Source organism: Gorilla gorilla, chromosome 16, assembly GCF_029281585.2.
Source record: "Gorilla gorilla gorilla isolate KB3781 chromosome 16, NHGRI_mGorGor1-v2.1_pri, whole genome shotgun sequence".
NCBI classification, from domain to species: Eukaryota; Metazoa; Chordata; class Mammalia; order Primates; family Hominidae; genus Gorilla; species Gorilla gorilla.
The window spans coordinates 84,196,558-84,221,805 of NC_073240.2; the positions used below are offsets into that span (position 1 = coordinate 84,196,558).

The 25,248-nt window shown below is 50.7% G+C and overlaps 1 protein-coding gene across 4 annotated transcripts in view; it reads right to left on the bottom strand.

Annotated features, from left to right (window-relative positions):
* Positions 1–2,776: 2,776 nt before the first annotated feature.
* AP3B2 (adaptor related protein complex 3 subunit beta 2) overlaps positions 2,777–25,248 on the bottom strand; it is a 50,900-nt gene continuing 28,428 nt past the window's right edge. For 2 of the 4 annotated variants that reach the window (XM_004056671.5, XM_004056669.5), the window contains 22 exons: positions 24,979–25,139; positions 24,671–24,737; positions 24,396–24,578; positions 24,031–24,314; positions 23,728–23,782; positions 23,282–23,353; positions 21,668–21,730; positions 21,234–21,366; positions 20,837–20,946; positions 20,024–20,200; positions 10,251–10,437; positions 8,944–9,062; positions 8,328–8,436; positions 7,860–7,983; positions 7,292–7,466; positions 7,051–7,111; positions 6,617–6,723; positions 6,184–6,412; positions 5,658–5,742; positions 5,315–5,412; positions 3,335–3,473; positions 2,777–3,206 (listed from right to left, as the gene is read on the bottom strand). In XM_004056671.5, the coding sequence (XP_004056719.1) occupies positions 3,056–3,206; positions 3,335–3,473; positions 5,315–5,412; positions 5,658–5,742; positions 6,184–6,412; positions 6,617–6,723; positions 7,051–7,111; positions 7,292–7,466; positions 7,860–7,983; positions 8,328–8,436; positions 8,944–9,062; positions 10,251–10,437; positions 20,024–20,200; positions 20,837–20,946; positions 21,234–21,366; positions 21,668–21,730; positions 23,282–23,353; positions 23,728–23,782; positions 24,031–24,314; positions 24,396–24,578; positions 24,671–24,737; positions 24,979–25,139 (2,889 nt within the window). In that variant the 3' untranslated portion in view covers positions 2,777–3,055. The other 2 variants (XM_055362800.2, XM_055362801.2) reach the window with 2 other exon arrangements.

Below are 25,248 nucleotides of genomic sequence, written 5' to 3' on the forward strand. Positions count from 1 at the left end.
CTTGAACCCAGGAGACGGAGGTTGCAGTGAGCCGAGATTGTGCCACCGCACTCCAACCTGGGCAACAGAGCAAGACTCTTGTCTCCCAAAAAAAAAAAGAAAAAAAAAAAAAGGCTGTTCATGGGAAGCATTTTCCCTGCCAACTGAGATCCAGACACTCTGTGACCAGGCCCCTAATAACCTGGGGACAAAGTGTCACCACAGTGGCAAAGACTTGGGCCAGTGATAAAATACAGAATACGATATGGGTTGGGGAAAATGCCCCCGGGGGATGTGGGGGCCCCCAGCCCCTGCAGATCTGACCTGCTTCCACCTGTGTGCTGGGCAGGCCCCCATCTTATCCCTGCACACTTGCTCAGGGATGCTTATGTGGTAGGGTTGTGGGAGGTATGGCCTTGGAAGAGATGGGCTGGGCTGGAATGAGAGCTGGGGCAACCACTCCCCCTTCCTCTGTGACTGAGATTCTCTCACTCCAGACCGTTCACTCAGCACAGAACAGGCCCCATGCTCCTCCTGGGTGGGAAATTGCTGCCCCACCAATCTCCCAGCCCAGCCTTCACCAGCAGCACACCACTCCCCGCTGGGCTCCTTCCGCAGTCATACTCTCCCCTGCCCACACCTTGCTCTCCTGCTTCCTGCCTCTCTCTTTGGTCAAACACCAGAACCATTTCCTTATGAAGAGTTGCTACTGCTAATGCCAAAGCCTGGGACATGTTCCAGAGACACCAACACAGAGCCGTGAAGGTTCCAACTCTCTGGACTCTCAGGGTTGGAAATCCCAGTGCCCTTTCCAAGAGGTTCTGGGAACCTGGACTGTACTTGAGGAATGTTAAGGGACTTGCCTTTTGCACTTCTGGTTCCTGCAGAATCCCATTTTTTTAAAAGGGGATTTTTTTTTTAGAGGTAGGGTCTTGCTAGGTTGTCCAAGATAGAGTGCTATTCACAGGTGTAATAATAGTGCAATACAGCCCTGAACTCCTGGCCTCAAGCAGTTCTCCAGTCTCAGCCTTCTGAGTAGCTGGGACTACAGACACATGCCCCGCTCTACTCTGGGGCTTTTGATATAGAATAAAGGTGGGTAAGGGATTCTCTGATGGTCCTTGTTCAAATTTCTTAGAAAATCACCCTCACCCTCTCTCAGTGCTGTGGGTAGTGCTGATTCAGAGGCAGAAGTAAGACTGAATCTTACTTTTGACTGGAGGACCATCTCAGAATCTGCAGTGACAAAAACAGTGATCCCAGGGAGACTTTGGGGCCCCAGGCTCTCAGGGAAGCAGCAGCTCCAGCAGCTCTCTGGTGTCACAGTGCCCAGCAAGTCCCTGGAGCCAGAGGCAGGGCTGTCCCCTGGCACTGCCTTTGTTCTCCTTCTGTGAGAGGACAGCCACACCTGCTTCACCCCATCTTACCCATGAACAGACATGCTCAGGGATGCCTAAGTGGCAGGGCTGAGGGACAGTATGGCCAAGGGCCTAAAGTCTTGGTCACAGAGGATCAGAGGCTGAGGTTCAACATCTCAAACTAACTGGAGTGTGTTCCTTGTAACCCAGTCAATCAAGATGTTGTGAGGAAAGTGTTCCAAAATCAAAACCAAGTTTGAGTAACACTGCAGGCTGAGAGGTGGTCACAGTGTACATTAGCATAGTAAAAGTTCTGAGAAGACCTGTGGGAAATGAACTTATTTCACTTAAATCCAAGATTCCTAAACTTATTTGATCATAGACTTTGCAGGGGGCGGGAGGGTACAGAACACATCCTAATGGAACACCTTTTATACGTTTTAGAACCACTGCTCACTCAGCCTCTTTCTCCACCAGAAAAGGTGTCAGGGAGAGCCCTGACCCCCACTGCACCCACCAGGTTTGTTCCAGGTGTGAGCAGATGCTGGTGTCTTGTTACAAATACAGAATCTGCTGCTCTGCCTATGGAGTCGCCATTCCGTTGTTTCTTTACTTAATAAACTTGCTTTCACATTATTATTATTATTGTTATTATTATCTTGAGACAGAGTCTCACCCTGTCGTCCAGGCTAGAGTGTAATGGCACAATCTCAGCTCACTGCAACCTCTGCCTCCTGGGTTCAAGCGATTCTCCTGCCTCAGCCTCCCAAGTAGCTGGGATTACAGGTGCGCACCACCATGCCCAGCTAATTTTTTGTATCTTTAGTAGAGATGGGATTTCACCATGTTGGCCAGGTTGGTCTTGACCTCATGATTGGCCCACCTCAGCCTCCCAAAGTGCTGGGATTACAGGTGTGAGCCACCACGCCCGGCTGCTTTCACTTAAAAAAAAAAAATGCAGAATTTCAGACCCCACCCTAGACCTACTAATAGAATCTGCATGTGATGGGATCCCCAGGTGACTTGCCACAAAGTGGTTTGAGAAATACAGTTATACATCTTCTATTCTTCCACTAAGATGACCAGTGGGTCAGTACCCCAGTCAGGTGGGGCCTCCAGGCCCCCTAACTGGAGTAGTTGACATATGTTGAACTGAGCACCTGTGTTTGGGGAAGTCCCCATGTTATGAGTCCTTCCTTCCCAAGGGACCATAAGAAGAACTAAGGGGGTCTGCCAGCCATTGAAGAGGACTTGTTTTTGCAGAGGCTATAAAAAGGACCAAGGTGCTCTTCCAGCTCTGCCTTGCCGTCTCAGCCCAGATGTCTCTTCCACAGAGATGCCTGCAGACTCCTAGGCATCCTGACCCAGAGATGGTTACCTTGGGGATTCAACGAGAGTTGTTCCTGACAAACCCCTAGAAGGAAAGGTGAGCCAGCAGCTAGAGAGAAGACATTTTATTGAGCCTGCTACATAAATAGCTACAGAAATCTGGGAGGACTGAAGGGAGTGGCTGCCATCTCCCTCTGCACAGATCACTAAGGAATCCATGGGGAGGGCATTAGGGGAGGGCTTGGTCCTCCAGAGGGAGAGAGGACACCCTGAATGCTATCTGGCATGAGGAGGATGATGAGAGAGAGAGAGAAAGATGAGAGAGACTGACAGCCCAGGTGTCATGGGGAGGTATAGATGGGAGCCAAAGAGGTCACAGCATTTGGAAGTCACTGGGTCAGAGCCTGTATCACATCCTTTACCAGCATGGTGCCAATCACCATTTTCTCGCTGTTGACAGTCAGCTGGGCAGCTCCAGCTGGCCGGGCATCCAGGGTCAGCAGAACGAGGCTTCCACCGGTCAGTGTCCTCCCTGCAAACCTGAGGTGGGAATAGAAGGGGTGAGGAAGAGCTGCTAAGGGTGACTGGAAGGGGATCAGCGGCTGGGGCTCCTCCTTCAAACCAGGGCCCCCATGCTCATCATTTCCCCTCTACTGGTGGCCTAGTACCTGTACTCATCAGATGTCCCACAAGGAACACGACCCAGGTTGGCAGTGGCAGTCACTTTCTGCACCACAATGTGGTCACTCCGACAGGTGTCTGGCAGCATGAGTTTCTCTGTGATCTCATTCATGCCCATCAGCTTTCCTGGGGGTAGAGGTCATGATGAGGGCAGAGGCCGTGGTGGGTACAGAGGCCAGCACCTGGGTCTGCTTACTGAGCAACAAGTTCTCCCAGGCTGGGAAGGTATCATGCAAAGGGCAGGTCAGAATTTAAATCATCAGTCTTGGGGAGAAGGTACTTCCCTCTCAGACTGGGCCCTCCCTTAGGAAGCCTTTGTCAGCCTCTCTACCCCTCCCACCCAGGCCTTTATCCATGTTGTTACCAAAGACTGATTTGGCGCTTCCTCCATCAGACATCTGGGCTACCAGCCCCTTGAGAGTGGCCAGTCAGTCCTTAAGAGGTTTGCCCATCCTGAACCTCACACCCTTTGATCTTTCCTAGGGGGCCCTCCAACCCACATTCAACTCCCACTCAGCTCCTGGAGGCTAAGCCCTCACAGAAAGATCACAGGTGGCTGCTGTGATCTCTCAGCCAGAATCCAGTAGTCACATGCAGCATTCACAGGTACATTTTTAATTGTACCTCTGCAGTAGCAGCTCCAGACCTAGCCAGGGCTCCTGAAGCCTCCAAACCTTCACAGCACCCCCAGAATTCCTCATTCTGCAAGGCTGACTTCTCTCCACTCACATGATCTAGGCCCCCTATGGGAGCTCCTCCATCTGCCCTCCTGCAAACCAGCAGTCTTCTCTTCAGCCTCTTTCCTCCCTCCACTGCTTCCCCTATTCTTCACCTCCTTTTAGAAACTGACATCCCTCTCCTGTTTCTTCCATCCTCTTCATTCATGACTAATAACATTTTCTTGTCTTTGTTCCTTCAATCTGTTCATGTTCAAGTGTCCCCGTCTCCAAAAAATCCTTTCCAGAAGTGAGATCCTTCATCGTGCCAATGCCCTGTCTCCCTCCTCATTCATGGCTAAAGTCCTCCAAAGAGGACTGCATGTACTTGAGCCGTGGTCTCCCTCAACCCACTGCAGTTGGCCTCTGTCCCTCCTTTAGCAATGACCCTCTCTCCCTCAGGTTGGCAGTAGCCTTTTATATGCTGACTCTGAAGGTCTTAGGTAACTGTGGTTTGCAGACACCTTCTGCCTTGTTGTCTCTCCTGGTTCTCCTCCCACCTCTCCCTGTGCTCCTTCTCTTATCCCTCCCCTCCTCTTTCTTCTGCAGAATTCAGGTTTTCCCCCAAGGTTCTGTCCTTGGCCTTCCTAGTTTCTCCCACCTCCCAGAGTGATCTCATTCATATTCACAGCTTCCATTACCACCTCTATGTTCATGACTCCAGCTTCAAAGTGTTTCCTGGGCATAGACCCATATTTTTATTTGCATACTAAATAGCTCCTCCTGAATTTCCCAAATGCATTTCAAAATCAGCTTATCCAAAACTAACCATGATCTTCCCTCCTCCCTTGCCCAAGCCACTCTTCTTTCTTCTAGGCCAGAGGTTTTGCAAATTACAGCCTCCAGACCAAATCCAGCCCACCACCTATATGGCCCACAATGTTTTTAATATTTTTTAAGTGTTGGGGGAGCAATCAAAAGATTAATACTTCATGACACATGAAAATTACATGAAATTTAAACTTCAGTATCTATAAATATAAATGGAAATTTCTTGGAACAGAGCCATACTCGTTCATTTACATACTGTCTGTGGATGTTTCTATGTTTCAACAGCCGCAGTCGTGTTGTAACTGCAACAGAGACCACATGATTCTCAAAGCCTAAAACATTTATCTTTGGCCCGTTACAGAAAGTTTGCTGACCCCTGGTCTAGATGAAGGACACCACCATTCTCCCTACCATCCAAGCTGGACATTCTGGAGTCAGCTTCTATACTTCCCTCTCTGCCCACTCCCAGGGAGCACTCACCCTGTTCCTTCTTAAACTCATTTTCACTCATGAACACAGGGGCCATCAGCTCCCCAACAGGTGGCTGAATGGAGACGTAGAACTGTCGGGTCTGGGTGCTGGGAGGGGTGGGAGGAAACGGAGAAGAATTAAGGCCGTCATCTCTCCCCTCACCTCCCACCCTGTGTAGAGGCACAGCTTGGAGGCAGTGAAAGAGTGAGGTCAGGAATGAGGGCCTGAGATGGCTTCCAGACCCACCCAATGATGATGTATCCCCACTAAGCACCACCTCCATTTCCAGTTCATTGTTACCCTGTCCCTTTCCAGCCCATCCTCTCACCCCCACCTCGAGTTGGGCACATACCACAGCTGGAAGTTGGCTGCCTGGGTTGAGTCACAGAAATTAATGCCCATTACAGCAGTGGCAGATTCTCCAGGTGCCAGGGACTCTGAAGTGGTATAAGGCAGTGAAGGGGAGAGGGAGGGCCACCATCATCTGATAGGTCTAGAACCCAGCCTAGCCCTACTCTCCCCTCCACTGTCACAGCTGACCAGCCCTCTACAGAATCTTGGCTTTCTTGGCTGCTGGAGACTGTTCCTGGTTTCCTCCTGAACTCTAAGCACCCTTTACCCCACTCACCCTCACCACATTTAAGTTAGTCCTGAAACAACCAAGGCCCAAATCTGCTGCTGCAAGCACCTCCCGCCCTGATGTGAACTTGCTTATTTCATAATCTGTCTTGTCCACCAGAGTGTTGATCATGTTAGATGCTATCTCTGTGCCCCTATAGCTTGGCCCCTGGCCTGGCACAAGGAGGGTATCAGTAACCACAGAAAGACTGACTCTGCCCAGGAGCCTCCTCCTCCACCCCATCCAAAGCCCTTCGCACCAATTTCGGGAAATTCTTGGATGCTGATGCCAGCAGGCAGTTTGGGAGTGCCCACATGCAGGCCCTTGATGGGGGTATCAGAGCTGTTGGAGAAGTGGATGTGCACAGACACCATGTGGGGATCCCCGGAGAAAGGTTGGCGGCTGAAGGTGTAGTCCACAGCCAGCCCCTCGCCAGCTACCCGGTGCAGCAGCTCCTGCCGCCCAACACCCGATACTGGACTCAGAAGCTAGAGTGGAGGGGTAAGGAAGGACAGAACTGAGCAAGATGGAGAGAGCCTGTCCCAGCATTGTCCCCTAGGGCCATCCAGCAGCTGGGACTCAAAGCTATCACATCCTCCATCACACCCACCCCCCACACACATCCACACCATAGGATACAGCACAGAGATGTGTCCCTGCCCCAGCCCGGTCCCCTCCTCCATCCCACTCACCGACGGTACCAGGGTGGAGTCTGTGAGTGTCAGGCCCTCCAGGTCAGCAGCCAGACTGGTAGACACAATTGCTGGGGGAGACACAGGCTGGACACTGGGAGGGGTGACTGTGGGAGTAGATAAGACTATGAGGAGGCAAAGTGGAGGTGGCTTGGGTTGAGCAGGGAGCCTAGGGATCAAGGAGCACGCATTTCAGCACCATGGACAGCGGGGGCACATGGCTGCCTGGAGGCTCTCACAAAATACCCATCCCTAGACCTCAACCCCAGACCTGGGGAGGTCAGCCCTGCTGCCCTCTCAGGCCTGAAGATATGTTCTGTCTGCTCCCCTGCTCCCACAAGACCTGAGGAACCCGATCCAGAGTCCCTATGGGCTGTTCTAATTCATGCTCCCCAGGCCTCCTTTCCCCTGTGACTTTTACCACCCAAACTCACAATCCTCTAGATCAAGCAGGGAGATCTCCTTGGTTGCAGGAGCACTTTTGCTGCTGGGAGGCTGAAAGAGAAAAATGGGATGTGGGTGTGGGGAAGGGGAGCACCTTGGCATGTTATGGGTTGGGTAGAAGATGTCATGTTCTGTTCTGGATGGTAGGGAGATAGATGTCTGGGCCTGGCCCAGAGGCTGGGGAGGGCCCTGACCCATGAGCACACCCTAACTCTGCCCCAAGGCTCTCACTGTTTTCCTGCTCCAGGAGGCAGGTTCCAACTGCTCCTCCTCGGACTCCGATGTCATCTCGGACTCTGATGAGCTACTGCTGGAATCGCTGCCCTCATCAGAGGATGACGCTTCTCCTTTTCTCTCTGGCACCTTCTTCTTTGTCTTCCTCTTACCATCCTCCTCACTCTGTTCACTGAAGGAGTGGGAAAGGTGGGCTCAGGCCTGGCCTGGACACTCCCTCCTTGCTTCACAGAAGCAGGAGAAATGCTGAAAAGCTGGAGTGGTGTGGGGAGCCTGAGCCAGGAGGGTTCACACCTGAGGTCCTATAGCAGGGACCCCGTGAGAGCTTGAAGCCAGCTTGTGCCAGCTCAGGCTCTAGGACCCTGGTTGCTTTTCCACACCAGCCCATGAGGCCTTCAGAGATCTCCTGCAGCCAGCGAAAGTAGTCGTCACGTGAGCTGACAGCCCCACCCAGCTCACGAGGGGCTCAGGGGCTCTTAGGAGACTGGCTAAAGCTCAATGCTAGCCCTTCTTTCCAGGAAAGCCCCCTGAACCCCACAAGCCATCTGGCTAGCTCCCTTCTCACCTCTCACTGCCTCTCCCTTTCTCCTCATCCTCATCCTGGTCTTCATTGTCGGACTCACTGCTGGACTCCCCAGAGCCGCTCTCACTGCTGCTCTTACTGTCCGATTCACTCTCAGACTCAGGGTCTGTGGAGGAACAATATGAGGCCTCCTCCTTCATATGCAGGCCTCCCTGGGTCTGGAGCAGACACCTGGGTTCCACCTTCACATTCAGTACTGAACCCTCAAACCTCTCTGACCTGCCCCCAGCCCTACATGCCAGCTGGAACTGACAGAAACACAGATGGACTCCATGGATAGAAACCTGCACAAGCACACACACCTGGAACATGAATCCCTCAGGTGCACAAACAATTCACAAGCAGGTGCACACCCCTAGACACACAACCATATACACATACCCCTCATATAGTCAGTCACACAGATGCATGGGCGGAGCACAGAGGACCCCAGCTCTGCCATCTGCTCACCACTGTCTGCGGACTCCGTGGGGCCTGACTCCCCCTCAGAGTCCGAGTAGAAGGGTTTTTCCTTCTCCTTTCTCTTCTCCCGATTTGAGCACTTGGTCCATTCAGGTACCTGGAGATGGGGGTAGGGTACAGGGTCATTTCATCATGGTTGGGGAGAAGGCAGGCAGGCACAAGCCCTTACCCTTTATTCCACCTCTTCGTGAGGCCCTACCTGGTCTGTCCCACAAAGGGAATAACAGGAGGAAGAAAGGGGCACTGTCCATGGAGGGGAGGGAATGCTGCTCACAGAGGAGCACTGCCAAACCAAGGTGGAAACAGAGTATGGGAAGGCCCAGGAGCACAGCACACAGGGGAAGCAGAGGGTCACAGACAGGGCAGGGGGGAGAGCACACGGCACACGAAGGCGAGACCTCAGTGTATTTGCCCAACAGGCCCACGTGAGTCTCAATAAGGGAGAGATCTTCTTCCTGTGTGTGTGGGGGAGGGTGTTAGGAGGGCTGGGCCGGCACTGCCAGGGCTCCCTACTGTCTGCCCCCACCAACACACACACACACACACACACACACACACACACACACACACACACACACACACTTCAACCCTCCACCCCGCTGACCTCCACGTTGCGCACAGATGGGTCTGGGGCTTCCTCTGGCCAGTCTGGGAGCTCCTGGTAGCCTGTGGCCTTGGCATTGAGCAGGTGGGACAGTGAGCCCAGCTGGAAGTGGTCCCGGTCTAGGGATAGGTTTAGAGGTCAGGCAGGTAGCAGCAGTGAGGGAAAGCTCTGGGAGCTGTTTCCCAGGTGGGGCTGGGTCGTGATTCTGGTCGGGACTTCCCAGGTGAGTAGGGGAAGGAGATGGATGTGTGCCCTAATGGCTCTTCCACCCTGACTGCACCTTTAGGCCCACATGCTGGAAGAAAAGGCTGTCTGGCCAGGCTAGAGCAGGGACTGAGGGCCAGGGAAAGGCAGCCTACAGAGGTGGGCAGGAGGAGACTCTGGGCCCACAGATGCTGCCGGCCTGTCTGCTTAGGAAGCACGTCTAGTCAGGCTCTGGACTCAGCGGGGAGGGATGAACAGTCAGAGCATGAGTGTGTAGAAGTCTGGATCAGAGGTGAGGCACTGCTGGAGGTGAGGCACTGCTGGAGGAGGGCAGCACAGGCCTGTGAGTGAGGATGGTGTCAGGGAGAAAGGGACTGTTGCCTTCTTCCTGGGAGAATTTCAAAGCTGTGCCCACCCTCAGAATCTCCCCATTCGTGAGGTCCAGGGAAGAGAAAAAGAACGAAAAGATACCAAGAAGAACTGAGCTTTGTGAAGGAGGCTCTCTTCTATGTAGGTTCCTGACTTCCACTCCTGGGGCCCGGAGAAGCAGCGGGAGGACCCTTCCCTCCCAGGCCCATCTCAAGGCCGTTGTCTTGGGAAAAGAGGCCTTAAGGGCCAAGCCCAGGAACAGAGGCAAGGCTGAAGCCCTGGGGCCTGGGATTTGGACTGACTGTAGTGACTAAGCTCACAGAATGCAGGCAACTGCTTTCTCAGGACCTTTATAAAAATATACACCTCTCCTTTGTGTGTTGTTTTGCTTTCTGCCTTCCTGGGTCCTTGGTATTTAAGATATTGGGATGTATTCCAAAGCCTAGTGTCTGCTCAGGGAGGGAGATGGAAAAGGGAGCCTGAGAGGAGAGGAGGCACGAGTCCATCCTGGCCAGGAAGGCAGACCCTCAGGTGAGATGATGCTGGCAGTGGTTGTGGGCAGGTGAAAGAGTAATTCCTGGTGCCACAGGAGGGACAAAAGGAGTGAGCCAGGGAGCAGGACTGCCCACAGAAGCCTGGTGCCTGGCTAGGGGCCTCAGGAAGGTCTGGGGCAGAGACTCTGGCCAGTTCCTTTCCATTCCCCTAGGAAGGTTACCCTTGATTTCAGCTCCCACCTTTGAAGGATGACTCCAAGACTGGAGCTGGTTTGGGTGCCAGGAAGAGCTTCTTGGCATGGCGGCTGAGGGCCCCACCCTGCTCGGAAGGGACGATGAGCTGCCGGGTGAAGCGCGCCCGGTCGCGAATATCATAGTTCTGGTCATATTTGGCCAGACTCAGCACATACTGGGTCAGCAGCTTGGTCTGGAGGAACAGGAAGAGGTGGGTCAGCTGACAGGAGGGGTGGGGACACAGGAGGCTCAGAAACAGATTCTTTAAGCCGACACTTGCAGGCAGAACGTCTCCTCTCCCTGCTTAGGACCGGCTGCTTCCACCCAGCTGTCCCTCCCCACCTGCCCTTGTTCTGGGCTCAGAATTTTCTCTCATCTCTCTGGCCATGCCTCCTGATGATCCCAACTTTGACAACTGCCTTGGGCCAACAAAAGAGGTTTTCCTTTTGGACTTTCCCCACTCCTGGCTCTGGACTCCATTCTTCCCTAGGTTTGTGGTCCCTACCACTCCACGCCTGTCCAGCCTCTTTACTCTAGGGCAGCAGGGTATGTGGAAGTATGGAATGCTCTGCTGGACCTCACGGTTTCCAGGCTCCACCACCCAGGGGGAATTAGACAACAAAAAGACAGGGCAGATAAACAGGGGTCCGTTTGGCAGGGGCCACCCTCATGCCCTATCCACCCACTTAGTAGATTCTGAGCAGCCCAGGGGTCTCAGAGGTCTTTATCCTTCCCTGGAAGCTTCTAATGACATCAGGGCAAACTGCAGCTGCCCATGCATTTACCAAGGTCATGTAGGGTTCACAGTCTGCAGTCAGGGAAGCTACAACTGCAGACCTAAAATATCTCCATTTCTGCCATGATCTTGGCCTAATCTAACCTGCCTTAACATGGCAACAGCGGTAGCAGCCATCACTTATCAAATGCCTTCTGGCACCAACTCTGTGCTAGGTGCTCCACACTAGCTCATCTAATCTCCCCAAGCCTTCTGAGAAGTAGGCATTATTGCCCCCATTTTACAGAAAAGAAGCAGGATCATTAAGGGGCTTTTCCCAGGCCAAGGAGCCCATCAGTACTGCACCTAGGCCTGCATCTGCTGGAGCTGCACCCCATCTGCTTCCCTTCACTGCCTACCTGCTGACATAAGGAGCCTGCCCTGGCCCAGGTCTCCATGTTTCCATCGCTTGTGACCAAGATCAAAACCACCAAGTGGTCAACCAGAATGCCCAAGGGCATCAGGGGCCGGCAGGAGGGAGCCTGGAACTGACTCTGTTCTTCCTGAGGTTTATGGTGACATACTGTTACATGTAGCCTTGGACATGGTTAACCCAGCTAATCTGGCAGGGACATCAAGCAGATGTCCATAAGGGGCAAAGCCCCTCAGATGCTGACCCAGAGTCGGAGCAGCTGCTTTGGCAGAATTGCCCCACACCACTCTAGAGAGCCACTATGATTCCACATTCCTACCTCCAATCTGGCCCACAGGCCCTCTTCAGCTCAGTCCCTTGCAGCAAAGCAGCACCTCCAATACTGTTATAGTCACAGATAAGCAATCCCAATCCCATGCACCGCTAATAGAATAGACTTAAAAATATGAAAATAAGATGCCATCACAACAGATTTCATCACCAACCTGCCCCTCTCTTGGCCAGACACCATCTAAATGGCCAGGGCTAGTGGATGCCCTTACCAACATAGTCAATTATCAAGAGGCTGCTGATCCCTCTTTTGGTTTGGACAATGTCTTCCTCCACAGATTTCCCAGCTGGCTGATCACAGACTCCCTCCTTCAAGTCCTTGCCTAGTTCTAGAAAGAACTGTTTGGTATTTGGATCCATCTGTCCACAGCCTTAACTGCATGTTAACAACCAACACAAGAAGGGGCTGGCCCACCACCTCAACACTGCAGGATTTGCCTATAATAATTCATTACCCTTCTCCACCCCAAGGGGCCATTCCCTGTGGATTGTGGCATCCTGTGTGCACCACCAAGACCCCCACCTCATCTAGCCAGGATGTGCAGGAATTACAGGCTGTTCAAGAAGGCCTCTGAGATACACTCCAGTATGCCAAGAACAGAACAAGGCTCCCCCTCACCAACAGGCTCCAGTTGTCAGAGAGGAATTTTAAGCGGGGAAACACTGACTCCTTTCCATAAGCTACACCAACATACATGCTACCTTGCAGCTGCCTGCTAATCATGCTTAGAAAACTGGCTGTTAAAAAAAATTGAAATATATCCTCAATTCACACATTACACATGAGTAAGTTTAAGCTCTAGATGGATGTGGCAGACAGATTCTAAGGTCTTCCCCACCAGTAGCTGCCTCCTGGTGTTCATGCCTTTGTGCAATCCCTCACCTTGGGTATGGGCAAAACCTGAGACTTGCTTCTAACCAACAGGATATGGCAAAGGTGGTATATGACTATATATGATCCTATGATTATGTTTTATTAAGAAGACTCTGTATTGGAAGTTCTAGCTAGAGCAATCAGACAGGAGAAAGAAATAAAGGGTATCCAAATTGGAAAAGAATTCAAATTATCCTTGTTTGCAGATGATATGATCTTATATTTAAAAAATCGAAGGATTCCACCAAAAAACTATTAGAACTAATAAACAAATTCAGTAAAGTCGCAGGATACAAAATCCACATAAAAATCAGTAGCATTGGCCGGGTGCGGTGGCTGATGCCTGTAATCCCAGCACTTTGGGAGGCCGAGGCAGGCGGATCATGAGATCAAGAGATTGAGACCATCATGGCCAACATGGTGAAATCCTGTCTCTACTAAAAATACAAAAATTAGCTGGATGTGGTGATGCACACCTGTAGTCCCAGCTACTCAGGAGGCTGAGGCAGGAGAACCGCTTGAACCCGGGAGGTGAAGGTTGCAGTGAGCCAAGATGGCGCCACTGCACTCCAGCCTGGTGACAGAGCAAGACTCCGTTTCAAAAAAAAAAAAAAAAATCAGTAGCATTGGCCAGGCACGGTGGCTCACACCTGTAATCCTAGCAAGCACTTTGGGAGGCCAAGGCAGGCAGAATACCTGAGGTCAGGAGTTCGAGACCAGTCTGACTAACATGGAGAAACCCTGTCTCTACTAAAAATACAAAATTAGCTGGGCATGGTGGTGCATGCCTGTAATCCCAGCTACTCGGGAGGCTGAGGCAGGAGAACTGCTTGAACCCGGGAGGCAGAGGTTGTGGTGAGTGGAGATCGCGTCACTGCAGTCCAGAGCCTGGGCAACAGAGCGAGAATTCCATCTCAAAAAAAAAAAAAAAATACCCATTGCACTCCAGCCTGGGCAACAAGAGCAAAACTCCGTCTCCAAAAAAAAAAAAAAAAAAAAAAAAAAAATCAGTAGCAATTTTTTTTTGGGGGGGGACGAAGGTGAAGTCTCACTCTTGTCCCCCAGGTTGGAGTGCAATGGCGTGATCTTGGCTCACTGCAACCTCCGCCTCCCGGGTTCAAGCAATTCTCCTGCCTCAGCCTCCCAAGTAGCTGGGATTACAGGCACCCACCACCACGCCCAGCTAATTTTTGTATTTTTAGTAGAGACAGGGTTTCGCCATGTTGGCCAGGCTGGTCTTGAACTCCTGACTTCAGGTGATCCACCAGCCTCAGCCTCCCAAGATGCTGGGATTACAGGCATGAGCCACCACACCTGGCCGTGAATTCATTTTTGACAAAGGTATCAAGAACATACATTAGGGAAAGGAGAGTCTCTTCAATAAACGGCGCTGGGAAAATGGGATATCCACATGCAGAACAATAAAACCAGACCCCTATCTCTCACCATATGCAAAAATCAAATCATAGTGGATTAAAAACTTAAATCTAACACTTCAAACTATGAAACTACTAAAAGAAAACATTAGAGAAATTCTCCAGGACATTGTACTGGGCAAAGATTTCTTGAGTGATACCCCACAAGCACAGCAACCAAAGCAAAAGTAGACAAATGGGATCACATCAAGTTACAAAGGTTCTGCACAGCAAAGGAATCAACAAAGAGACAAGCCACAGAATAGGAGAAAAAAATTTGCAAACTACCCATCTGACAAGAGATTAATAACCAGAATATGTAAGGAGATCAAACAACTCAATAGGAAAAAAAATTCAATAATCCAATTTAAAAATGGGCAAAAGAGCTGAATAGACATTTCTCAAAAGAAGACATACAGATAGCAAACATGTATATGAAAAGGTGATCAACATCATTGAGCATCAGAGAAATGCAAATCAAAACTACAATGAAAGGCCAGGCACGGGTGGCTCATGCCTGTAATCCCAGTACTTTGGGAGGCTGAGGCAGGCGGATCACCTGAGATCAGGAGTTGAGACCAGCCTGACCAACATGGCGAAACCCCATCTTTACTAAAAGTACAGAAATTAACGGGGCGTGGTGACACACGCCTGTAGTCCCAGCTACTCAGGAGGCTGAGGCAGGAGAATCACTTGAACCACAGAGGCAGAGGTTGCAGTGAGCCAAGATCGCACCACTGCACACTCCAGCCTGGGTGACAGAGCAAGACTCCGTCTCAAAAAACAAAACAAAACAAAACAAAAAAAGATATATCATCTCACCCCAAGTAGGCTTATATCCAAAAGATAGGCAATAACAAATGCTGACAAGAACATGGAGAAAAGGCAACCCTTGTACACTGTTAGTGGAAATGTCTGGAGAACAGTTTGGAGGTTCCTTAAAAAACTAAACATAGGCCGGGCGCGGTGGCTCACACCTGTAATCCCAGCACTTTGGGAGGCCGAGGTGGGTGGATCACGAGGTCAAGAGATCAAGACCATCCTGGCCAACATGGTGAAACCCTGTCTCTACTAAAAATACAAAAAATTAGCTAGGTGTGGTGGCAAGCACCTGTAATCCCAGCTACTTGGGAGGCTGAGGCAGAAGAAGAATCACTTGCACCCAGGAGGTGGAGGTTGCAGTGAGGCGAGATCACGCCATTGCACTCCAGCCTGGGAAAAAAGAGTGAAACACCATCTCAAAAAAAAAAAAAAAACACTACAAATAGGCCAGGTGCAGTGGCTCACGCCTGTAATCCCAGCACTTTGGGAGGCCGAGTCGGGTGGATCACTTGCGGCCAGGAGTTCAAGACCAGCCTGCCAACATGGTGAAACCCCATCTCTACTAAAAATATGAAAATTAGCCGGACGTGGTGGCGGGCGCCTGTAATCCCAGCTACTCAGGAGGCTGAGGCAGGAGAATCATTTGAACCTGGGAGGCGGAGGTTGCAGTGAGCTGAGATCATGCCATTGCACGCCAGCCTGGGCGACAGTGCAAGACTCCATCTCAAACAAACAAACAAAAACTAAAAATAGTGCTACCATATGATCCAGCAATCCCAATGCTATGTATATACCCAAAAGTAAGGAAATCAACATATTGAAGTTATATCTGCACTCCTACGTTTATTGCAGCACTGTTCACCATAGCCAAGATTTGAAAGCAACTTAAGTGTCTATCAACAGACAAATAGATAAAGAAAATACGGTACATATGCATAATGCAGTACTATAAAAAAAGAATAAAAAAGAATGAGATCCTGTCATTTGCAACAACATGGATAGAACTAGAGGTCATTATTTTAAGTGAAATAAGCCAACCACAGAAAAATAAACTTCACATGTTCTCACTTATTTGTGAGGGCTAAAAATTAAAAGAATTGAGCTCATGGAGTTGGAGAGTAGAATAATGGTTACCAGAGGCTGAGAAGGGTAGTGGGTGGGGAAAGTGGGGATAGTTAATGGGTACAAAATTATAGTTAGATAGAATGTGTAAGATCTAGTATTTGACAGCACAACAGGGTGACTACAGTCAACAATAATTTATTATACATTTATAAATAACTAAGAGAGTGTAATTTGATTGTTTGTAACACAAAAGATAAATGCTTGAGAGGATGGATACCCCATTCCCTGATGTGATTGTTATGCATTATATGCCTGTATCAAAATATCTCACGTACCCCATAAATATATACACCTACTATGTACCCATAAAAATTAAAAAATAAAAAGAAGACGGTCTTGCTAGCAGACTGGCTCTAGAGACTTTCTCCCTTGTGGCTTTGGAGAAATTAAGCATCCGTGTTGGGAGGCCCATATGGCAATGAGCTAAGGACAGCCTCTAGAAGGCAAGGGCAGTCCCCAGCTGACAGCCAGCAAGAAGCCAGGGCCACAATCCTACAACTGCAAGGAAGTGGATCGTGGCACCATGTGACTTGGAAGTGGACCTTTCCCCAGTACAGCCTCCAGATAAAAACTCAGCCTTGGCTGACACCTCAGTTGTAGGCTTGCATAAGATCCAACTAAGCCATACCTGAATTCTCGACCCATAGACACTGAGAAAATAAACGTGTGTTGTTTGAAGCCACCAAATTTATAGTAATTTATTATGTAGCAGAAAACTCATACAATTGTTTTAAAAATGTGAAAGTAGAAAAAAATTTTTTTTAATTCTTTTTAAAAAAAGAATTAAATTAAAAATTAAAATTTTTTTTAAAATTCTTTTTAATTTTTATTTATTTTTGAGATGGATCTTGCTCTGTGGCCCAGGCTGGAGTGCGGTGGTGCCATCTCAGCTCACTGTAACCTCCACCTCCTGGGTTCAAGCAATTCTCCTGCCACAGCCTCCCAAGTAGCTGAGATTCCAGCGCACCACCACACCCAGCTCATTTTTTTGTACTTTTAGTAGAGACAGGGTTTTGCCATGTTGGTCAGGCTGGTCTTGAATTCATGACCTCAAATGACCCACCCACTTTGGGCTCCCAAAGTGCTGGGATTACAGGTGTGAGCCACTGAACCCAGCCTGGAGAAAATTCTAAGTGAAAATTTTAATTGAAATGTGAATGGGAAAAAGAAAGTATTAAATATGAAAGCATTGAAAAGAAGCAGAAAAGTTTAAAATATTGGACAATAGACAAATGTACAACTTCTGAATGGCTATATATAGGAATAAAAAATAAGGAAATATAGAATTAATGGTGGTCTTCTAAGTGGTGGACTTATTAATAGTTTAAACTTATAATTTTCTGAGTTTTCCAAATGTTCTATGATAAGCATGTATTACCTTTAGCATATCAAAAAAAGTTTACGTTTTTAAAAGCAATTCTGCAAAATTTGTCAGAATCTTCCATTCACTGTAAAGGTGGTCACATGGGAGGGTTGTAGATCCCACTGTGCCCCTGGCAGACCCTCCTGCCACACATCTCACCTGACATATAAAAGCAAACTAACCTGCTAGGCAGTTTCCCCAAGGTCTATATCCAGGTGGATGTAATAGCCACTTTGACTACCAACCTCCCCATCCCCCGCCGACTGCTTAAGCCTGCATGTTATGCCTTTGTGGCCTCTGGTCTAGTATCTGATTATCTGCTGATCAATAGCAGGGCAGAGGCCTCATCTTGGTCGTTTCCTTGGCCTCGTCCTGGGCCAGGATCTGGCATGCCGTGGGCCCATGTCCAAATTGGAGAGAATGACTGAGATTACTGTGGCCTGTTAGCTGGGCAGATTGCCATTCATGGTCCCAGGATGGGAAGCATCACTACTGTTTTGCAAGCATGGTCACATGCGCATCCAAACCACCTCCCTCCTAGTACCCCAAGGACTCCCCCTTCTTTACCACTCCCAGAAGAGGCTGGGAAGAAAGGAGAAAGAAAGGGAGGACAAAAATCTTTATTGAATCAAATAACCATTCTAAGGGGCCTGCAAAAAACTCACTTTCAGGTGAAGGGCGCCCTGGAGGTGAGTGTCCATTTGCCTGAACAGCCTACTCTGGGTTCCCTGACAGGGGTCCTTCCTAGGGGAGGGTTCAGCTGTATATACCCACAGCTTGCTGTGCCAACCCTGATGACAGCTGTTACTGCTGTGTTTAAAATGTTTATTTTTGTCCTGTTTCTCCTACTTGGCTGCGAGTATCTGGAGACCTGTAAATGTGTCTCACTCATTGTCATATCCTCAGGACGCAGCACAGTACCAGGCAAATAGTAGGCCTATATGTTAAATAAATGAACAAATGCACATGTAGCTCACAGTAACAACTTGGGGAAATGCCATGCGGACAGGCCCAGGCTTATGAAAACATGCCAACTTCACCATCCTGGGGTTTAGGACTCTGGCTCAGTGCTGAGCATGTCAGACTTCTACCTACATATATGTTAAATGAACAAATGCACATATAGCTCACAGTGACAACTTGGGGAAATGACATGTGGACAGGCCCAGGCTTATGAAAACATGCCAACCTCACCATCCTGGGGTTTAGGACTCTGGCTCATTGCTGAGCATGTCAGACTCCCACCTACCTGGGTGGCTCCCCACCCAGCCTGCTTCATCTTTTCAAACATTCCTCCCACTTGCTCCTTCCTCCCACCTGAACAAAGGAAGTATACAAATATTTGTTCAACAATTGAACGCTTCCCCATGGTGCTCTCTCTCCCTCTAACTTCTCTCTCTCCAATCTGCTTTGCCCACAACACTGATAACAAGCTCAGGGTCACATGGTCCAGTGTCTCTCCTCCTTCCACCTGAAGACCTAAGGTTTGGAAGTTACTTTTGATAAGGCTAGCATATTTAATTATACAGACTCAGTTGCCTCCACATGTTGCTGCTGTCCTTTAACTCCTGATTACAGTCACAGCACTTGGTGGCCCTGCCTACCTCACCTTGAGCCTCTGGGGCTCACTCTGGCCACAATGGATCAAAGAAGCCACTGAAAAAGACAAGTGCCACCATCCAAAGACTCCCACGCACAGTGGACATGGCAGGGATGCTACAGTCTCCAGGGGATATCCCTGCTATAAATCTGTAGACCCCAGCCACCTAGCCAGAGGTTTTGCTTCAAGGATTGGCAGAGTCTTTTTATAAAAGGGCCAGAGAATAACTATTCTAGGCTTTGTGGGCAATACAGTCTGTTGCAACTAGTTAACCCTGCTGTTGTAGCACAAAAGCAGCCATAGGTAATTTGTAAATGAATGAGCAGGGCTGTGTTCCAACAAAACTTTATTACAAAAACAGGAATAGGCCAAATTCAGCCTATGGGCAGTAGTTTGCCAATCCCTGTCCTGCTTAACTGAGTGGGAGAGTGTGGAAATCGTCATGGTGTTTGATGTCCCTGACACCTTAAAAAGCTCAGCACGTTATGCTTCATTTTAGGAGAATCTCCTGAAACCATCTCAGGAGATGCCAGACAGCTAGGAGGCTCTGAACACCCTGATACTACAACTTAGTTGAGCCTCATCCTTGGCTATGTATCTCTTATAACCTTTCACCTTGGGAATGACAGTGGCCACCAGCACCACCCAAGCCCAAGCAGAGACTCACCCCCTTATCTTTGGCACAGACTGGCCAAGCATTGTCAAGCTTTGGGAAGAAGCACAGACCACATCTGGGATGCATGTTCTCCCATCAGTACCTGCCACTGTTGGGCCCTTCCCTTATCCCAATCAACTGTGGTTCTTCACAGCCCCAGAGTTCCAAGGTAGCAGACAGGACTCTTGTACTAGCAGACTGGAGGTCACGGCTTCATAGGAGAGTCTCTTCAACAGTGACCACCAGCACTACAAGGTCTTTGAGTCCCCAGAATAGCTGTGGGCACTGGGGTAGCATTGGTTATGTGGGCAGACCAGCCACCTTCCCTGATTCTTCTTTTCCAAAATAGGAGCTAGAGTTCTGCCCTGCCTAGGAGGGCCAAAAGAATACTGTCTAGGGAGTTTCTGGGGACCAGAGTATCTGGGGGGGTCATCTCTTAATCTTTACCTGTTTAGAGTTGGTCAGGTAGAGCTTGGCTGCCAGGTTGATGACCTGCAGCTTGACAATATCCTCCTCTGCTGTGAATGACTTGGCCATTTTTCTTAAGACATCAGGTGCAATCCTGGGGACATGCTCACAGTACTCTCCGATGAGCCACAGGATGCTGGCTCGGGCCATGGGCACCTGTGGTTGTGGGAGAGGAGTGAAGATGGGTAAATACGGGAAAGTGGGTGGGTAGGATTGTGGACTTCCAAGGAAACAGCACTCCTCATCTGTGCTGGCCTATTGTATTATGGGTTCTCTGGAAATGGGAGTTGAGGGTGATGAGAGAGAGAGAGGTTAAAAGGTAGACATTTCCTAGACAGCATTTCCCCTCTTCCCTAGGGCTTCATTAGCATAGAGCTTTCAAGACCCTAAGTCAGTCATGATGTAAAAGATTGATTTTCTGGATTCATTGTACCCTCAGTGCTTTATTTCCATGTTACTCTCCGGAGTCTTTGGGAATGCCTTGTTTAGATGTTTCAGCTTAGCAGTGCAATAGAAAAACACAAGATTTGTCACTCAACCATGGTTGGCTAGAGCTTTAGAGAGAAAGCAAGAGTAGTAGTAAAGTCCATCGTGCTCATTGAGGGTCTCCAAAGGAAAAGCAAATCAGGGGTAACAAGGTCAGGGTCACATGGTCCAGTGTCTCTGCTCCTTCCACCTGAAGACCTAAGGTTTGGAAGTTACTTTTGATAAGGCTAGCATATGTAATTATACAGTCTTGAAATCATGGGGAGGACCTTGAAGTGGGGAGTGAAAATATGGCTTCTCCCTCACCTGGATGTTGTCTGTAAGCTTTGCCAAGTGTTTGATGATCTCTCCATGTTGTGCTGGCTGCATCTGTAGCAATTTCTTAATGACGACCACTGACTCTGCAACCACAAGCTCTACAGAACAAAAATGAGTGTGTGGACCCCAAGACAGTCAGATGGCCACACTCAGGTGGACAGACACACCTGCAGTGCCCCAGGCCCTTGGCTCTTTCTCTCAACCCCCTTCAGTTCTCTAGCAGCCCTCAGAGGTGTAGGAACACTTGGGCCCTGATCAAGACAGACAGACCAATGGATACACATTGTGTCTAGGCAGACTGGTGGATATCCACTGGCCAGCAGAGTCAGACCTGCAGGCAGACACCCTCTGATCATCACGGTTAGACACTCAGGGAAACACTGACCGTCACGGTTGGACAGCAGCTGCACCAGGCCATTGAGGCAGGTGTCACGGACTCGGCCGATGTTAGTTGCACAGCGTCCAATAGCCTGGATTGTGGCTGCCACAAAGTCCTTGTCCATGCTGCGAATATAGGTCTGTGGGATATGACAAAGAAATCCCTCAGTGACTCTGCAGGCTTCAGGGTGACCTTCAAGAAGGCTGTGGCCCTTCATTTTATGGCTTATCATGCCGGTGACTAAGACTTGGGAAAGGGGGTGACAACTCCACCCCCAATCCAGTGATTCCTTGGCCCAAAGCCAGCCAAACACATTGGAACGGGAATGTAAGATAATAGTTTCTCCAGCCTTGGGCTCATAAGAGGAGGTTTACCCACCAGGGCACAAGGATCTGATGGGCCCCTCTCCCAGGCCCTTCTGGCTGGGAGCTGGCCTGTACCTGGAATTCCCGTAGGACAGTAGGAATGTTGGTCTCATTGGCCAGGTTGGTCAGCACTTCCAGCTGCAGGGAGGGTTGGAGAGGCAGAAAATGGGTGGGGTGGCCAGTGGACTTTCTGTGCTTTCATTCCAAATACACTTCACAGACCAGAAAACAATCCCTGCATCATCCTCAGACTGATGAGGGAATTGACAGGTTATGAAACTTGTCTAAAAAGCAAGAGGACCAGTTTGCCTCTTAAGTGGATTCCCTACACAGTATGCTTACAGTATGACCATGTCACCTCCCTACTGCATTGAAAACTTAAAGCTTCCTATTGCTTTCAGGATGGAGACCATCGTATTCACCATGGTCTGTAAGTCCCTGAATGATCTGCTTGCTGTCTACCTCCCATCTCCCATCACCGTCCCCCTTGTCTTCCAGGCCCCAATCCCATTCCACTTCTTAACCCAGGGTCTTTGCAGATGCTGTTTCCTCTGCATGGAGCAGTTCTTCCCATTTCTGTCCCCGCATAATTCATGTTCATCTCTCAGGCTTCAGCTCAAGTCTCATATCCTCCGGGAAAACTTCCCTGGCACCAGACTAGATGAGGTCTCCCTATTTTATGCCCTTGTAGCTCTCCACACTTTCTTCCATATTTTGTAAGTGGACTTTTACATTTGCCTTGTGATTAACTGCTTAATGTCTCCTCCTCCCCACATCTGTAAGCTCCACAAAGGCAGGGTCCCTGATTAGTTAGCTCCATCATGTACCCCTAGAACATAGTGGATGTTCACAAGGGTTAGGAAGATTAACTGTTGCTGAAGGAAATCACTCAATAATGAGGCAGCAGAGCAGGAATCAAATGGAGGTATGGGCTCCCGCCACTTTCCTTGTCCGTGAATGTTTGCAGGAGAGCCTGAGGGGGCAGGTGTGTGGGGGCCATAACACTGTGGGTGGGAGAGAAAAGTGTGAACCTTGGAGTCAGCAGAATTATGTGACCTGGGGCAGTTACCTCCCAGAGTCTTTTTTTCTTTTTCTTAGATTGAGATGGAGTTTGGCTCTTGTCACCCAGGCTGGAGTGCAATGGCACAATCTCAGCTCACTGCAACCTCTGTCTCCCAGGTTCAGGCGATTCTCCAGCCTCAGCCTCTTGAGTAGCTGGGATTACAGGCACCTGCCACCACGCCTGGCTAATTTTTGTATTTTTAGTTGAGACAAGGTTTTGCTATGTTGGCCAGGCTGGTCTTGAACTCCTGACCTCAGGCGATCTGCCTGTCTCGGCCTCCCAAAGTGCTGGGATTAGGCGTGAGCCACTGTGCCTGGCCAGAGTCTATATTTTTATAAAAGGAATATAATGTACACATCCTGGGATTATTATGAGGTGATATCAGGTTACTTCATTTATGAAGAGTAGCAGGTGTATACCAGGTACTAGGCAAAGAGCAGTTCCCTTCTCCCCCTGACCCTCCTTAGCCCAGCTCCCTGAACAAACAGCTCCAGCTGGGGCAGTCATGGGCTCCTGGGCTCAGCCCCAGGAATAGGCAGGCACCAGGGGGGCCACTGTGAGTTATCTGAGTGGGTACATGGGGTGGGGAGGGCTGGGAGGCACATGCACTTCTGTCCCTCACTCACCTTCAGGATCTTAATCTGGGTGGGGTCGGTGGACCTGATGTAGAAGCTCTTCAGGTAGGGCTCAAACATACCCTGGCACAAGAGAGGCAGCTAGGGAGCTCCACCGAAGCCCCAGGCCTGCCTCGCTGCCCAGAGACACCCCTCCTATCCTGACCCAGCGCCCAGGATCCTTGCCTCCTCACCACTGCCCTCCACTCCTCAAGTCTTCCCTCGTCCATCTCAGATCTGACTAGCTCTTTTTCCACTGGACATCCCCTCAGCGGCCCCTCAGGATCCAGGCCCTGCTCCCTATCTGTATTTGGAGCCTCCCCTGCCCCATCCTCTGCACAGCCAGGGTATTCCTCCATCTTCCCTTTCCCCGGCCCCGGTCCCAGCCCCGACAACGCCTCCAGTGCCCGCAGAAGCGGCCCTCGGACAGCGAGGACAGGCCGCCGTCGCAGGCTCACCCGGCGCTTGATGGACATGGTGGCCACGTTCTGGAGCACAACGTACTGCACCTCACTGCGGAGAGGACGGGTCAGAGCACCCCGGGCCCCTCGGTTGGGGCAAGGGTCAGCGGATGAGGGGAAAAGGTGGGGCAAGTCGTTGCGGGGAGAGGACCAGTGCGGAGGGCAGGACTACGGTCAGTGTGGAGCGGGTGGGCAGAGGTGGAAGCGGCTGGTGGGCGTGAGGGGGCGGAGCCGGGCAGCCCGTGGGGCGGGGCGTGAGGCGAGGGAGGGGGCGGGGCCGGGGCCGGGGGAGGAGCGCACCTGTGGCTGCGCAGCAGGCGCACCAGCGCCTTGGCGATGACGCCCACCTCCGCCTTGGGCGCCAGGTGGAAGTAGAGCTGCGCCACCGCCATGACCACCGCGGCGCTGCGGCTCTGCAGCAGGGGTTTGGTGTTGCGCAGCAGCAGCCGGTGGTCGGGGTCCATGACATAGGGCTTTCGGGCGGGGGCGGCCGCGGCGGCCGTCTCCTCAGACCCCGCGCCCTTGGCCTCGTCCTCCTCTGAGCCGTAGAAGGCTTTTTCCGCGTTCTCCTCTAGCAGGGATTCCTGGACGGGGAGACCGACGGGTCTGTGGGCGCCTTCCCGGGACACACTTCCGCCCGCTCTGCCTGGGCTGGGCCCACTCACGTTCTGGGTGGGGCTCAGGAACTGCGTGCGGGCGTAGCGTGTGAGCATGCTGATGATGACCACCTGGCCCCACTCCTCCACGTCGATCAGCAGGTTACAGAGTTTCCGGTAGTTTTTGTGAATCAGGTCGATGCGCTCCGGGCAGACCTCCTCAAAGGCCATCACCACACTGCCCGCCACCAGCTGGGGAAAGAACAAAGACGAGAGGGTGAACGCGAAGGGTGGAAGGCCGGCTGCCGGTCACCACCCTTCCCGAAGCGCCCCTATACACGCACCGTGGTCTTGTCAGCCAGAAGCTTCTCAATGACTTCTATCAGCTGATCCTTCTGGTCAGAGTCCAAACTGAGGGAGAAATCGGTGAGGGGAATTTGCCACTCTCAGCCCCAGCCTTCCCAATATCTGTCCAAGCCATGCTCACCTCCTGCACCCCAACCTTATTGTTCTCCTCCATCTCTGTCAGTCCCCCAAACTACCCTCCTCAAACCCTCTGAGAAGCAGCAGGCAAGACTTAGGAAAGGCCAGGGGTGGGTTGAGAACTTAGGAACCAGCCTCCTGGGGAGCGTGGGACAGGGCTGGGGCATACCTGTAGAGTTTAGGGATGGCGTGGGCAGCTGTTTTCCGCACATAGGGTGACATGTCTGAGGCGGCTTCCTTGATAGCTAGCATCATGATGGGCACTATGATGGGCACACGGATGCTAGAGAGGACACGGAGGGCACTGGCACGAATCAGCTGGTTGGGATCCTAAAGGCAGAGGTGGAGGCAGAGCTATGAAAGGGCACCAGGTGCCCTGATGGGGGGAGGCCACACCTTTGGAAGTCACTGTCCCCAGCGACCACTAGCTCTTGCTTCC